The sequence below is a fragment of the Delphinapterus leucas genome, chromosome 20, assembly GCF_059928025.1.
Source record: "Delphinapterus leucas isolate spDelLeu-1000000601 "Yukka" chromosome 20, BTC_Dleu_Yukka2, whole genome shotgun sequence".
NCBI lineage: Eukaryota > Metazoa > Chordata > Mammalia > Artiodactyla > Monodontidae > Delphinapterus > Delphinapterus leucas.
In genome coordinates this window covers 56,537,245-56,553,182 of record NC_143148.1, presented here as the reverse complement: position 1 = coordinate 56,553,182, position 15,938 = coordinate 56,537,245, and the positions used below count along the sequence as shown (strand labels likewise).

General features: G+C 50.0%; 1 protein-coding gene across 4 annotated transcripts in view; it reads right to left on the bottom strand.

Moving 5' to 3' along the window:
- ATP2C2 (ATPase secretory pathway Ca2+ transporting 2) overlaps positions 1-15,938 on the bottom strand; it is an 89,536-nt gene that overhangs the window by 39,099 nt on the left and 34,499 nt on the right. For all 4 annotated transcript variants that reach the window (XM_089903366.1, XM_022583027.2, XM_089903365.1 and 1 more), the window contains exons 4-7: positions 12,006-12,095; positions 10,709-10,744; positions 10,543-10,604; positions 6,613-6,721 (exon numbers count right to left, since the gene is read on the bottom strand). In XM_089903366.1, the coding sequence (XP_089759492.1) occupies positions 6,613-6,721; positions 10,543-10,604; positions 10,709-10,744; positions 12,006-12,095 (297 nt within the window). The remainder of the gene's footprint in view (positions 1-6,612; positions 6,722-10,542; positions 10,605-10,708; positions 10,745-12,005; positions 12,096-15,938) is intronic.

Below are 15,938 nucleotides of genomic sequence, written 5' to 3'. Positions count from 1 at the left end.
CGCCTTGGAAGGTCCCGTACAATCTGTGTAGTCTGAGTAGCACTGAGCCGTGTTATGCAGTGACAGCCTAAGGTCACGTCAACACCGAAAACACATACTCGGGCACAGATACGCACACACACCCAGACGTTTCCAGGGTGACACTTCCAGAACATCTACCATGAGCCAGGCCAGGTGCGGAACACTTCACAAGGCTTATCTCTTTTTTTTTTTAATTTATTTTTTATCTTTGGCTGCATTGGGTCTTTGTTGCTGCGCGCAGGCTTTCTCTAGTTGCAGCGAGCGGGGGCTACTCTTTGTTGCAGTGCGCGGGCTTCTCATTGCGGTGGCTTCTCTTGTTGTGGAGCATGGGCTCTAGGCGCGCGGGCTTCAGTAATTGCGGCATCCGGGCTCAGTCGTTGTGGCTCACAAGCTCAGTAGCTGTGGTGCACGGGCCCAGCTGCTCCGCAGCATGTGGGATCTTCCTGGACCAGGGCTCAAACCCGTGTCCCCTGCATTGGCAGGTGGATTCTTAATCACTGTGCCACCAGGGGAGTCTGACACAAGGCTTATCTCTCAATCCTCACAGACTCCATGAAAGATGCTATTATTTTCTCCTCTCTACATTTGGGGTAACTGAGGCATGGACCGATTAAGAAATGTGCTCAAGTTTACACAGCTAGTTAGTGGCAGAGCAGAGGTCTGAACCAAGGCGATGGCTCCAGAAACTGCACTCTTAACCACCTTGCAAAACTGACCACAGGCCCAGTAGGTATCACTCAAGAGGGGAGTCTCCTGTGGCCAGAACTGTGCCAGGTACCACCGAGGACACGCAAGGCATCAGGGTGGGCTCTGCCCCTAAGGACCTTCTCATTTAAGCAAAAAAGAGGGCTTCCCTGGTGGCGCAGTGGTTGAAAGTCCGCCTGCCGATGCAGGGGACACGGGTTCGTGCCCCGGTCCGGGAGGATCCCACATGCCGCGGAGCGGCTGGACCTGTGAGCCATGGCCGCTGCGCCTGCGCGTCCGGAGCCTGTGCTCCGCAACGGGAGAGGCCACAGCAGTGAGAGGCCCGCGTACCGCAAAAAAAAAAAAAAAAAAGGCAATTTGGAGAACTGCTGCTGGGTGAACTTAGTAATAACAAGCTTCATCAGAGCAATGGAGAGATGGGGGGAGGTACAGAAAAGACTGCTCGTTTGCCAGCAACCCACCAGCACTAAAAGGACAGAAGCCCAGTGCGCTGAGCACTGGCACCAATTCACCCTCTCTGGGGACAGGTTCTTGCGAGTAGACAGGGAGTGGACAGAGGTGGGCACTGGCCCAGGTGCGGAAGCCACAGTGGGAAGGAGAGCTGGCCCTGCTCTCAAGGGGCACTGATTGGAAGAGGGGACTTAACCCCATCAACGCAAGAGGGCACAGGCAAAGAGACAGGAGGTTTGGTCCACCTGGGGACCCGTGTGGGGACCAGCATGACTGGGGCAAGGAGGTATGGAAGGTGTGGTTGGAACCCAGTTGTGTTTGGCATTGGTTAACAAATTTGGATATTACCTTGTAAGCGATGAGGAGCCATGAAAAGTCTTGAGCAGAGAAGGATGGACATGGGGGAGATATAAAGAAACCATGTTAGACGTTGCAAGAGGTAGGCCAGTTGCGTTGGGAGGGGAAGCATACAGTCCAAGGAATAAAGGCCAAGTGAAGCATAGTAGGGCTCTCAACGAGGGGGCGGAAGTGGGCACGGACAGAAGAGCCGGACAGAAAGAACAAGGAGACAACTGGCAGCAAGTGGAACTAAGGAGACAGGTTTATTTGTTCTGTTTTTAATTCCAGTGTTTACACTTGTACAAGACTACGTGAATGCTAAGTGCATGCCCAAGAGCCCCCCGTACCTCCATGCTGGTTTCCCAGTGGACCCACGAGGGCTAGAGACTTCTTAAGGTTCTTTTTTTTAAAAAAATCATATTTGCATATCTGTGATTTGGGAAGCTTTAGTTTTTCCATTTATAAAATGGATGCGTCAGGAGTTAGAACATCATTTTCCCACTTGTGTCTTGGGGAACCCTCTTTCACAGGGAGTTAATTGGTGCGCTATGGAGAAAGGGTTCCATGGTGAAAAACATTTTGGGAAACATGGAGTTAAAGCCAGTGAACTGGTTCTCCTTAGTGCAGGACTTTTCAGGGCCTTTACTACGCAAATAGGTGCTGAGACTCTCCAAGTGGGGGAGGTAGTATGTGGATCATCTAGTGGGGTAAGTTTTGGGAGACACTGGGCTGGAAGGTCGCCAAGTCTCTTCTAGTTCCAACCCTAACCCCTCCAAACACACAGAGAACCACATAAGCAGAGCTCATTTTGACCACTGGTTTTTGCTGGTTAAAGAAAGACCAATTAGAATATAACCTGCTCGCCCAGTTTCTCAATTGGTCAACTCAACAAGACTTTAGTGGACGCCTATTATACACCCAAAGAATTTTAAGTCAGACTCTATTCCAAGAAATTTGGAAATCAAGTTCTTGATACAAACAGAGGGTGATTAAGTGCTAAATAGGATGGTGCTAAGTTAAAGTACAAGAGAAATTCAGAGAAGAAATACTGCTGTTGATGGTATGCTAATGCTAATAAACGTTTGCTGAGTGCTTGTATTTTCTCATGAAACATTCACAATTATCCCATGGAAAAGATGTGCTCTGATCTCCACTTTACAGATGAGAAAACTGAGGCTCTGAGAGCTTAAGAAACCTGCCCAAGGTCCCAAAGGCTAGGTTGTGCCAGAGATGAATTCTAGTGCATTTTCTTAGCTCAGGCTTCTGTTCTCTCAGAAGACTTAGAGATGGGGCAGTGGGGCAGGCCAGGCTGTGAAGAGTCAGAGGGCGGAGTTTAGTCTCGATTCATGTGACATGGGGGCCACTGCAGCTTCCAGGGCAGTAGGAGGCCCATGAACACAGAGCCTGGGGAGAGGACACTATGAGGGGATGCTGGATGGATAAGATGGGGGGAGGTTCCAGCTGGAGTGACAGCAGCGGTTGCCCAAGCATGAGGATCTTTCACAGAAAGAACCCCGTTAATTGGCAACACATTAAAACGTGAGGAAAGAGACCTCAGCCAGCTGATCAAAGCCAGCATCAGCAGTGATGGGTCGCGGTGGCGCCCTTGATGGGACGTGAAGAGAAGCCCCTGTATCTCCAGGGTCTTCTTCCCCCAAACCCAAGTCGAAGCATGAAAAAAGTCTAATCAGGGCTTCCCTGGTGGCGCAGTGGTTGAGAGTCCGCCTGCCGATGCAGGGGACACCGGTTCGTGCCCCGGTCTGGGAGGATCCCACGTGCCGCGGAGCGGCTGGGCCCGTGAGCCATGGCCGCTGAGCCTGCGCGTCCGGAGCCTGTGCTCCGCAACGGGAGAGGCCACAGCAGTGAGAGGCCCGCGTACCACAAAAAAAAAAAAAAAAAAAAGGTCTAATCAGACAAGTCCCGATTGAGGCACATTCTACAAAATACCTGACCAGCCCTCCTCAAAACTGTCAAGGTCATGAAAAACAAGGCAAGTCTGAGCAACTGTCACAGCCCAGAGGAGCCTAAAGAGACATGGTGATTAAATGTAACATGGGACCCTGGAACAACAACAACAAAAGGGCATTAGGGAAAAACTAAGGCAATCTGGTAAAAGTATGGACCTTAGTTAATAATAACGTGCCTCGATTGGTTCATTAATTGGAACAAAGGTACCCTACTAATTTATGATGCTGACATTACAGGAAAGGGTGTGGGATCTATGGGAATCCTCTCAACTATGTTCTCAATTTTTCTGTAAATCTAAAATGGCTCTAAAAAATAAAGTCTGTTTTTCTTAAAAAGCGGAAAGGAAGAGAGAGATGAGACAAAGGTGCCTCTCTGAAAGCAGACGGCCAGAGAAGCAGGAAGAATGGGACGCGGGGCTGGGAAGGGAAGGGGACGCAGGTGCAGAGGTGGGTGTGGGTTTGGGTGTACTGGAATGCAGGTGGGCAATCTGTCCATCTGTCCATCCATCTCCTGCGAGGGGACAGGCATTCTTCTGGGCCCTGGGAATCCAGCAGGGCTGAGACAGACAAACCCCCTGCCTTTGTGGAGGGACTGGCAATAAACATAAAAGCAAACAGACATTGGAAAGAGCAGCAGGTACCCAGGGCGGGGGGGTGGGGTGATGCCTCAGGAGAGGGGTTAGGGGAGGCCAGTGAGAAGGGGACAGTGAGTTGAGACCTCAGGAATGAGAAAGGCTGTAAGTCATGCTGGTGGAAAGTGGGTTCTGGCGGCAGAAATGACCCTCCTGAGTGAAGACACACTGCAGGCAGTTGAAAGCATCAAGGCGCCTGGCTTCTAAGTCAGGGCTGGGCATACAGCTTGGGCCTCCTCTGCCTAGAACAGCTGATTCACGTCCATTCCAGGACAGCTCAAAAGCCACTGCCTCCAGGAAGCCCTCTGTGACTGCGTTGGGCCAGGCAAGTCTGTCCTGTTTGGGAAACCCAGAGTTCCCGGGGCTTTTCCCTCAAGCCCCTGCAGCAACCATTACCTGTCATGAGTAGATGTGGTTTGTGTGTTACTCTGGGCAATAAACCCATGAGCACAGAGATCTCGTCTGTTTTCTCCACTGCCTCCTCAGCACCCAGCACAGTTCCTGGCACATAGTAGGTGCTCAAGAAATATTTGTTAACTGAATGAGTGATGAGGATATGGGGAGGGGTGCCCTGAGGCAGGGAGGGGGGGCAGAGAGGCTTAGAGGAGGGCTTTGAGTGTGCTGGGCTGAGTAATAGCCCCCGACCATCCGATCCCCCAAAGACACCCAAGTCCTAATCCTTGGAACACGTGAAAGTGTTACCTTAATGGCAAAACAGCCTTTGCAGATGTGACTGAATTAAGGACCTTGCGATGCGGAGATTACCCTGGATGACCCTGATGGGGCCTAAATGTCATCACAAGGGTCCTTTTAAGAGGAGGATCAGAGAAGTGTCTGAGAGAAGGAAGTACAAAGACAGAAGCAGCGGTTGGAGCAATTTGAGGCCACAAGCCCAGGAATGCGGGCGGCCTCTGGAGGCTGAAAGATGCAAGGGAACCAATTAATAGCTTAATGTGGTTAATTGGAACTAATTAAGAGCTTAATAGCGGAGAATATTCCACTGTGAGTAAACAAAGCTATTGATTGTTCAGTGGAGTTGCAAAAGGACAAAAAAGGAAATCTGTAGAGTGTTGGCGGCTGCCAGCCTTGAAAGGCACCTCGTGGTGCCAACGACCAGGCGCTATTTAATTTGACAGAAGCGGGGCAGGAAGAAAACCAGCTGAAGTAGGAAAGGAGTCATTTGGGGTTTAAAAAAACTGTTTCAAAGAACTGTTGTAGAGCTGGTACTGATCGACGGTAAAATCAAGTGCGGGTATTTGTGACTCTGTCCCCCCATCAGGTACTGCACGAGCAGGCAGCAGGTCTTAGCGTTTCAGCTTCAGGAGAACCCCACGAGGCGGGAATAAACATTAACCGCTTGGATAGATGAGGAAACCGAGGCAAAGAGAAGGTAAGCAACTTGCTCCAGGTCACACAGCTTATGAATGACAGGATCCGGCTAATGCCCAGTCCCAGGGCACTAACCACTCGGCAACACTGCCCCTCTGGAGAGCCTGTAGTATATGTGTATCCTCCCTATTGGCATGTGGACTCCCCACCCTGTACCTGGGGGCTCCCTCACATTGTGGGGCAGAGCCCACCCCTAGGGGAGGCATGGACAACGTCACATTGGCTTCCCCAGCCTTCCTGCACGTGGGGCTTGGCCACTGGACGATGGTTCCTCTAATGGGACCCACCTGCCCTGCTTGGAGATCTGAAAGCCAGGGGCAGAGGGGCTTGAAAGCCTGGGTGCCCTCTGGCCTCTGCCTCTACTTCAAAGACTGTCTCAGGGTGCTGTAAACACAGCTCCCAGGGGTTAGCTCCCAGCCTCTTTGCCTCTCTCCATCCCCCCACTCCAGGCCACCCTTCAAACAGCCTGCTATGGATCCTGAGAACATGTCCTCCTTAAATAAATAAATCAGGCTGATATTCTTAAGTATTCCAGGGATCATAAAATAGATTACTCCCATCAACAGATCCCTCTGAACTTGATTTAACCTTTCCTTGAGAATCAAATTTATCTCAGAGAGCCTCAGGAAATGTTCTGTGAAGCTGTGACACCCTGAGGCTCACAAAGGTTGGGGATAGAGCTTGCCCCACACCCGATGTCCCCACCTGCGCTCTTGTAAAAGCTTGCGCTACTGTTTATGGCCGTACCGGTTGTTCCCATCCTCGAGATTAAGCAATCAGATAGCGTTTCTCTCTGACATCAGTGTGGCCGTTTCTAGAAGCAACTTTTTCCTCATTCCTCAGCCCCACCCTGGTTTAATTTCCACTGCAGTTTGCTGTAAACTAGAAAAATCACATAACCACAACTGTTAGGCTTATACTTAAATGAGAAGAAATAATTTGTGAAATGCCATTGGAGGAGGTTTATGCTTAAAATTAGCTCGCTTGCTAACTTCCTGTTTGTGTACACACATGCTTGTGTCTGTGCAGTGCACGAGACAGAGAGAACGCCTGCCTCTGAGAAGCTAAGTGTCTGCATGGCCCCTGGACCAGGGTCTGGGGCCCCTCACCTCTGTGAGACGGATGTCTGCAGGGATCCGGTCTCCGATAGAGAGAGACACGATGTCTCCAGGCACCAGGTCTCGAGCAAGAAGATGCTGGAGCTTTCCTTCTCTTATGCTGTGTTTGAAATGGGAAAAAGCAAAAGCACCCATGTTGACATCTCATTTTTAGGCACTTTGATAAACGAGCAAAGATTACAGAAACACACTTTCTCTTTCCCTTATGGACAAACCCTTGTGCCTTTACGGTTTTATTATTTTTTAAATTCACCTATCCTAAAAGACTTTTGGGAAAGTGTATGGCTTCTAGGAGACCCTGAGCCTCATTTGAAAAGTGGGGTGACTACTGTTCACTCTGCCTGGAAACAAGGCTGGGCCACATGGCCTCCAGACGCTTCTGCTGGTCTAGGGAAGCGATTCCTTAATGAAGCTGGCAGCTAGCGGCACTTCTGTCCTCAGAGGACACAGCTTTCTGGTGTGCAGAGCCCGGCTCGGGACCTCAGGGATGGCAGAGGCTTGCCAAAGCTGGGAGGAGCATCTTAAGTGCTCGAGAAGCTGGGGACACCCCCTCCCACAGGGCCTGGACCGTTCCTCACGGCCATCTGCCGTCTGCCGTTAGGCACGGATGTGCTTCTGTGCATGGGCTCCCACTGGAATCCCACCACACACTGCCCCTTGCCCGACATGGCAGGAGCCTCCCAGATGGACCTGTGCCCACCCCACCTCCGACCTCCTTCAATTCATCCTGTATGTGGCAACCAGAGAGCTCTTAAAGCACAAAATCGGATCACAACTTCCTCCTACTCCAACCCTCTCCAGTGACCTTGGAGTCAAACCCAGAGGCCCTGCCTCCTGTCACCCCGCCCCCGAATGCACCCAACTCCTTCTAGTCTCAAGGTCTTTGCTGACCTTGAATGCTGGAACAGACATTCCCCTCTTCCCTGTTAACAGAATTCAATCTTATGCAGGTACTGCCCTTCTCCCCACAGCGCAGTGCTCTAGCGGGTGGGTCCTGAGTGGCTGAGACCATCAGGGTGATCCCAGCGCCTGCCATGACCGGCATAGGGACAGGCATGATCTACAACACTGGCCTAAGAGACAGGAGTGGATATTTCCTGGGGGCTTGAGAGAAAGTTTTTTTCACTCTGTACACACACACACACACACACACACACACACAGATGGTCTCTTCTTCTGTTGGACCTTTTTATACCTGGCTGTGATGCCCCGAGCTGTGGCAGCCATTTTGGGATCATGAGGGAAGCTGGCCCAAGAACAAAGCTAACAAGCTGAGGATGGCAGAGTAAAGAAATAAAAGGCACCAGGTCCTTGGTGCCATCTTGAATTTAACTAACCCCACCATCCCCCCCACCTCAGATCCCTTACCATAAGACAACACAATTTCCTTGTGGTTTGCACAGCTGAATTTTCTGGGTTTTGTATCCAAGACTGCCTATCAGATATACATCTGCTCTTCCCTCAGCTCTTCCCATGGCTGGCTCCTGCTGTTTCTCAGTCCTCAACCTAAAGGTCAGCTCCTCCTCAAATGTCAGATCAGGGTGGGCTGCCAGCCAGTTATTTAAGGTAGTTCCCACACCTCCCCTCGTCACTACCGCATCTCCGTGAGGTTCTCTTCCTTCTAATTTTTGTGCGGCTTTGGGTTTCAGGGGGTCTTTTTGGCTTTAATGCACCTGCCACATTCCAAAATCATCTCATCCTTCACTTCATCATCTGGCTCCCCTGTTAGAAATGTGAGCGCCCCAAAGCCCAGGGCCTTCCCATCGCTTCGCTTGGGACAATATCTCCCTGCACACAGTAGGTGCTTAGTAAGTATTTAGTGAATGCATAAAGGATGGAGGTAATGCAGGAAGTGTCTGCAGGACAGATGCTGTTCCTGATTTGTGACACGGGTCTCAGGGACTCGGGGAGCGAGGCTGTGTCCCTTCAGTGCTCTTTCAACCCTACCAGCCTGTCTGCCTCCGCTGCTCTTGAAAATAAAAATATCTTTCAGAAGTGACTTCCAGGGACATCAATAATGCATACTATTCACCCAAAAGGCCAAGACTTGATATTTAAACTTAAGATCAGCTCATCAAGCCATTTAACTCATAGATGCTTCTGTCTGCTTATAGGATTATGTCACACATCACACGTCTGGATTTCTGACAGCCTTGTTCATCCAATCATTAGGCCCAGACGTTTTTACTGCCCCCCGATGAACCTTCTAGAATTGACTCATCCTCTCTCATGCTTTCACATCGTGCTTTTCTGGTCTCTATTTTGTTACTCATTATTCTCTGCCTGTTCTCACACACACACACACATACACACACACGCACACACATACTCTTTGCTTGCTGTTTCCATGAGAGGTAGAACTCTGTCTCACTAGATTTTTCTATCCCCCAGCGCTATGCTCCATTTTGCCAAATACACGTTAAGGTTCTTTCCCCCAAATTACCCTTCAGGTAATAGAGAGTTACTGTATGTTTAAATCCTTCCAAAGTACCTCAGATCACGAGATACTTTCAGTTACTTTCTTTTGAGCAACAATGTCTAGTTGGGAAAGACACGTGACTTTAAAAGAGCCTCAACTGACGCTAGCAGGGGTAAGGGAGAAGACCTGGGCCTTTTCTGAAAGAGTTTCATTTTTACAGGGAAAATAACATAGGCATTACTGATACACCAAAAAATTAAATGGACAAAAAAAATCAAGCCTAAAACATTCTCCCGGGGCTTCCATGGTGGCGTAGTGGTTAAGAACCTGCCTGCCAATGCAGGGAACACGGGTTCGAGCCCTGGTCTGGGAAGATCCCACATGCCATGGAGCAACTAAGCCTGTGCGCCACAACTACTGAGACTGCTCTCTAGATCCCACAAGCCACAACTACTGAGCCCGCGCGCCACAACTACTGAGCCCGCGCGCCTAGAGCCCGTTCTCTGCAACAAGAGAAGCCACCGCAGTGAGAAGCCTGCGCACCGCAATGAAGAGCAGCCCCCGCTCGCCACAACTAGAGAAAGCCCGCGCGCAGCAACGAAAACCCGACACAGCCAAAAATAAATAAATAAATTAAAAAACAAAAACAAACCTTCTCCCTTCTGCCTCTGCGGCTCCCTTTACCCATGGCGGCAGCCCCTGAACATCCCCTACGCTGAGCTGTCCGAGACCGCAGCCACTAGTCTGTGAGGCGATTTGAATTCAAGTTAAATAAAGTGAAGACTTCAGTTCCTCGGGTGAAGTCCTCAGTAGCCGTATGGGACTAGTGATGCCGTCCCAGGCAGCACACATGACAGAACATTCCAGAAAGTCCTATGGCACAGCACTGCGGTAAGCAGACAGGCCCAGGAGGAATGGGGGACATTTTCGTCTTTCTTTTTTCCTTTTTAAATGTCTCTGGGGAGGGCCGTGTGATAACCAAATGGCAAAGCAGGAATGTCCGGGCAGGAAAGAGGCTGGCGGGCAGCTGAGCAAATGACTGGAGTTCAATACTGAGTTGTCCACCCCCTTCAGCCAGAGTTCTGATGCCTCAGCTCCTTCAAGCCCCGCCTCTCAGCCTCTTCCGAGCCCCCCTTTGAGAATCCAGTGAAAATTCCGAATGCCTCCCTAGGAAAAATGCACACATTTTTGCACACTTCATCACAGGTTTTGTGGGCCACCCTCTCCCCAAAGCCACTCCCGTCACCCGGGGCCCCCAGGCTGGGCACCCTGATTAGACACCAGTGACAGAGCGGAGGCCCAGAGAGATTGAACGACACACCCAAGGACATGTAGCAATCGGCTGGCGGGGCAGAGAGACCAGGTTTCCTAACCCCCAGTGAGATATGCTTCTCCCATATCACATTACAAAGGATATAAATATTGCCAAACTTTTTGTCAAACTCACCAGCCCACTGGCTCCTCTGATGAACCAAAAAGTCCCAGGGGGGTCTCTGACTTACCAGTTACATTCGGGAGGCACCAGCTTGGTCAGCTCTTCCAGAGATTTCTCTGACCTGTACTCCTGGTAGGAAGCATGTGAAACGTGGTGTTTAAGAGGGAGGCTTCCACAGAGCTCCCATCAGCCCGGGTGACCCCGCCCAGGACTTCAGGACACACATTACACACCTGGATGAAGGCGACGGTGACCACCATTAGCACGGCCTAGGGGGCAAACGGGAGGGACGTTAACACCCAGCTGCCCAAGGAGCAGGCGAACGAGCCCAGGGGAGGCAAGGAGGGGGCATCGTCCTGCAAAATATTATTTCCTTTCTTCTTGCAACATAAGAACACTGTGCAGAAATTTAGAAAACAGACGAGCCAGAAAAGCACCTCCAATTCCGCCACCTAGAGGTTCACATCTGGGGGTTATCCTTCTAGATTTTTCAGCATGGATACACGTACGACACAGGGTCATCTAGTGCAGAGGTAATCGTTTATATCTCAACAGCAGCTAATAAACATCAGTCCATATCAGAAGATGCGGACCTAGCCTCAGGCTTTCGAACAGAAGCATCGAATTCCACTGCACGGAAGAAGTCTGTTTTTGTATTTTAAAAGACGGCACTCGACAGATAGAAGGAAGCAGGAACGAAAGTCATCAGAATGTGTTCAGAGCCACATTTAGAAGGTCACGTACTGTATGAGTCCATTTAGAGGAACTACCCAGAACAGGTAAATCCGTGGGGACAGAAAGCGATGGTGGTTTCAAGGAGCTGGTTGGGGGGGGCGGGGGAGGAGAGCGTCTGTGTAATGGGTACGGGGTCTCTTTTAGGGTGACGAAAACATTTTGGAACTAGACAGAGGTGGTGGTGGCAAAACACTGTGAATAGAGTAAATGTCCCTGAACTATTCACTTTAAAACGGCTAATTTTTTAAATTTAAAAAAACATTTTTTTTAAAAAGGTGCCCAACCGTTCTCTCTGTGTAATGATTGTGAACAATGATTCTTGTTTTGTTTTGTTTTTGTTTTTTTGGACGCACCACACAGGATGTGGGATCTTAGTTCCCTGACCAGGGATCGAACCCACATCCCCTGCAGTGGAAGCGCAGAGTCTTAACCAGTGGACCGCCGGGGAAGTCCCCAAGCAATTATTCTTTGTACTGCACACACAGCCAGGATCCGGCAATTTCACCCTGGGGTCACAGGGGAGGAGTTCATTACAACATTGTTCCTGACGGCAAAGAACCAGAAGCCACCAGCGTAACCGCCAAGAGAGCGATGGCCAAGGAACCAGGATGCCCTATTTGGAGGTAGAGAAGGATGTGGATTTCCTGTCCTTTCTTTCTGTTGTGTTTTCTTTTTCTAAAAAAATCTACAACCAAACTCTCTTTTCCTTGCATAACAAAGACAAGCACAGACTCAGCAAGCCCCTTGGCAGCCGGGTCTGGGATCGGGGCACTGCTCCCCATGGAGTGCACTCACCATGGCGATGCTGATGGCATCCTCGTACTCCTTCGTGAGGACGCTCACCAAGGCAGAGGCCAGAAGCAGTAGGATCAGGGGGTTCTTAAACTGAAAAATGAACACAGGGCAGGGGGATCTTTTCTAGGCTCACAGAGATCAGAGACTGGGCTTTCTCCCGTGTAGCAGCGTCAGCTCTTCACTCACAGCCCGCTTCCAGGCCAACCCTACAGTGATCCGCGGGCTAGGAGACGAGGACCACCGCCACCCGATGGTTCTCCACCACCTGAAGACCCACCACTGCACTTTCACTGACATCGACTTCCTGGGGTCATCCTGACACTGTCCCTGTCAAGACGCCAGCCCCGGCCCTGCCTTTGAGTTCTTGGTCTTGCTTTGCCACATCTCCACGATGCTCCAGGCCAGAATCTTCCCCTCTGGTGGGATGCCAGCCCTGGCCCAGCATGGCCAAGGGGTCCCCTCTCACCACACCAGTCCTGCAATCCTGTGTGTCCCAATCACAACGACCCACTCTTGTAACTGCCTCTGGGAGCTCCAGAGATGTCCCTCCTGAGAAAAACGTGTTCCAGAAACTTCCCAAAGGAGTTTTACTTTATGATTTTATGTACAGTGGTCTTCTCTTATCAGTGGTTTTGCTTTCCACAGTCTCAGTGACCTGCGGTCAACTGTGGTCCAAAGCTATTACATGGAAAATTCCAGAAATAAATAATTCATAAGTTTAAAATTCTGTGCCATCCTGTGTAGCATAATGAAGTCTGTGCTATCCCATTCCATCCTGCCTGGGGTCCCCAACCAAACACATCCCCTGCTCCTGGCATCCAACCACTGACACCCTCGTGGCTCAATGATCCAGGATGACATGAGGCAGATAAGCCTCCTTCTATGTCACAATGCCTGTGTCACTCCCGTCACTTCAGCTCTTCATGTAGACATTGTACCGTCTCACATCATCACAAGAAAAAGAAAGGTGAGTACAGTACAATGAGATATTTTGAGAGAGAGAGACAGAGAGATTAATTCACATGGCTTTGATTACAGTCTATTGTCATAATGGTTCTATTTTATTATTACTGCTGTTAATCTCTTACTGTGCCTAATTTATTAATTAAACTGTATCATAGATATGTATGTACAGGAAAAAACATAGTATATATAGGGTTTGGTACTATCAACTGTTGGGGTCTTGGCATGTACCCTCCACAGGTAAGGGGGGGACTACTATATCTGTCTCATTTCACACATACATTTCAATGGTTACAGCCCAGTGAAAGGAAGCATAAACACAAACATGTAAAAACAGGATCGGAGAGAGTAGACCAAAGATCAGGATCAGGGTGGGAGTCAAAATATCAATAAGCAAATCATGGTTGTTTAAATTGGGGCTGTACCTTTGGCTCTGAGCTTCCCAGCAGCAAAGGCAAAAAGGGAAATGTGATCAGATGTGTGATTCGTACTGCTGACGGAAAGAAGCACATCAGCATCATGCCAGTGTGGTACATGAAGGGATTTACTGCCTCTCACCCCAGAACTGCTGTGCTTTAACTCCTCTGAATGAGGGACAGGGCACTTTGCGGTCAGCTCACAGGCCACCCGGTGTTAGCCACTGCATCTATTGTGAATCCTCAAGACTGGGCAACTCGAATGTATTTCACCTTCTTAGCTACAATTTTTCTGCGACTGTATCAAATTATTTGTCTCTATTCTCTGCTAGAATGTAATCTTCCTAAGCACACAGGCCATACCCATCCTGGGGTCCCCAATCCCTCCAGGACCCAGAAGGGGATCTGAGCACATGGGGAGGCAGGCAAGAGCTCAGGAATCTGATAGAATTCCAACTGTCTCCACCATGAGCTCACTGACAGACCTCGAGCGAGCCTCTGACTTCTCCAGTCTCTCTTGGCTGATGGGAGGACTAAAGGGCATAAGGAGGGTATGACCTGCCCAGTGGGTGGCACACAGTAGGTGCTCAGTACACGGGAGCCAGAAGGACCAAGACTGATTACAAAAGGCACTGGATAAACACTGGTCAAAGGGAGGAATCGTGGCTGCCTGAGCTCCAGAAAACGGTCCCTCTTATCAGGGCTCTTGATCCAATAGCTGGCCCTCAGGGAAGCTTTCCCATGGATCCTTGCCAGGGCTGGGCTGGGCTGGGGTGGGGGGGGTCATCACACCTTCAGAGAGAACCACACCTCAAAGCCAGCTTGCCTGGGAGCCCCGGTGCTCCGGTCTGAGACACACTGGTGGGAGTCAACCCCGGGAGACCCGTGAAAGAGCTTCCCACAAAAACTTGAAACCTGCATCAAAGTTTCTGAGATGGACCTTATTCAATTAGCTACAGGCTTCTTCCCAAGAGTAATGTCTTCAACATGTAAACAAACTATCCATCCATTTTACGGATCTTATAAGCCATTCCATGGGCATGAGTCCACAGATTAGGAAAAGGGATTAGATTTAAAGGGCACTAACAAATCAACTGTGAAGAGGTGCCTTTGAGGCACGTGGGGAAAACCAGCTCTGAACCAGGCACTGGATGACGTGAATGAAGCGCTCATGGTCTTAGTGGGATAATAGTATTGTTGATATGGTTTAAAAAAACAACAACAACAAAAGACAGTCTTCCCTGGCGGTCCAGTGGTTGGGACTCTGAGCTTCCACTGCAGGGGGCATGGGTTCGATCCCTGGTCGGGGAACTAGGGTCCTGCGTGCCGCACAGGGCAGCCAAAAATAAATAAATAAATGAATGAATGAATGAATAAATAAATAAATAAATAAGAGAGAGACAGAGAAAGAACAATGTCTTCCAGGGCAGAGATACACACCAAAGTACAGATGGTAAAATGATTCAGTATCTAGAATTTGCTTTAAAATGCTGCGGAGAAAAAAGGGGGATAAAAAATGGGGCAAAACAGGTTGACAATTAGTAAAGCTAGATGGTGGATACATGGGGTTTATTATCTTATTCTCCCTCCTAATGTATATTTTTGAAATTTTCCCTAATAAAAGGTTTTGGTCAGAGAAGTTCCAGTTTTGGTCCTGAGAGCACCTGGAAGCACCGGAGATGGGGGTAAGGGGATTGGGGGCAGTTTGCAGAGGGAAGGGGCTGCCGAGAGTCCTTGGGCTAGACTCACAGCTGCCCAGCAGAGCTCACAGCCACGGCCAAACAGCACCACCCCAGAGAGGGACACACCCTTTCCTTGGAAGTCCAGGGAGGATGAAGGGCCAGATACAAGGGCAAGCCAGCTAACAGTATATTGGTGTCCTGGGGATGTGGTGATAAATGACAACCTGGGGGCTTAAAACAAGACACTTATTCTCTCACAGTTCTGGAGGCCAGAAGTCCAGAATCAAGGTGTCGGCAGGGCCGTGCTCTCTCTGGAGGCCCCAGGGTCTCCTAGGGGAGGAACCTTTCCTGACTATTCCAGTTCCTGGTATCGCCGGCACTCCTTGGCTTGTAGACACATCGCTCTACCTCTGCTGTCACAGGACCTTCTCCCCTCTGTGTGTGTCTGAGTCTCTTCTAAGGACACCAGTCACTGGATAGGGGCCCACCCTAACCCAGTATGACCTCATCCTCACTAACCACATCTGCAGAGACCTTATTTCCAAATAAGACCATATTCTGAGGTTCCAGGTAGATGTGAATTTTGAGGGGATGCTATTCAACCTTGCACAGGGAAGGAGAACCCCTGAGTTCAGTGGAGTTAAGAATAAGATTTTATTTCAAACCCGAGCCCATCACAGACTTCCCACCCGGTTGGACAGAAGTGAGGGGGGAGGGGGCACAAACACGCCCTGAACACCCGTCATGCACCTGCATTCTCCAGGCCACCTTCTGAGGCCGGGTTACCCCACATGAACCAGGCCTCTCCTCAGGGCCTTTGCACATCCCCCTCCTGCAGCATCCTTCATCCAGACCCTACCACGGCTCCTCTC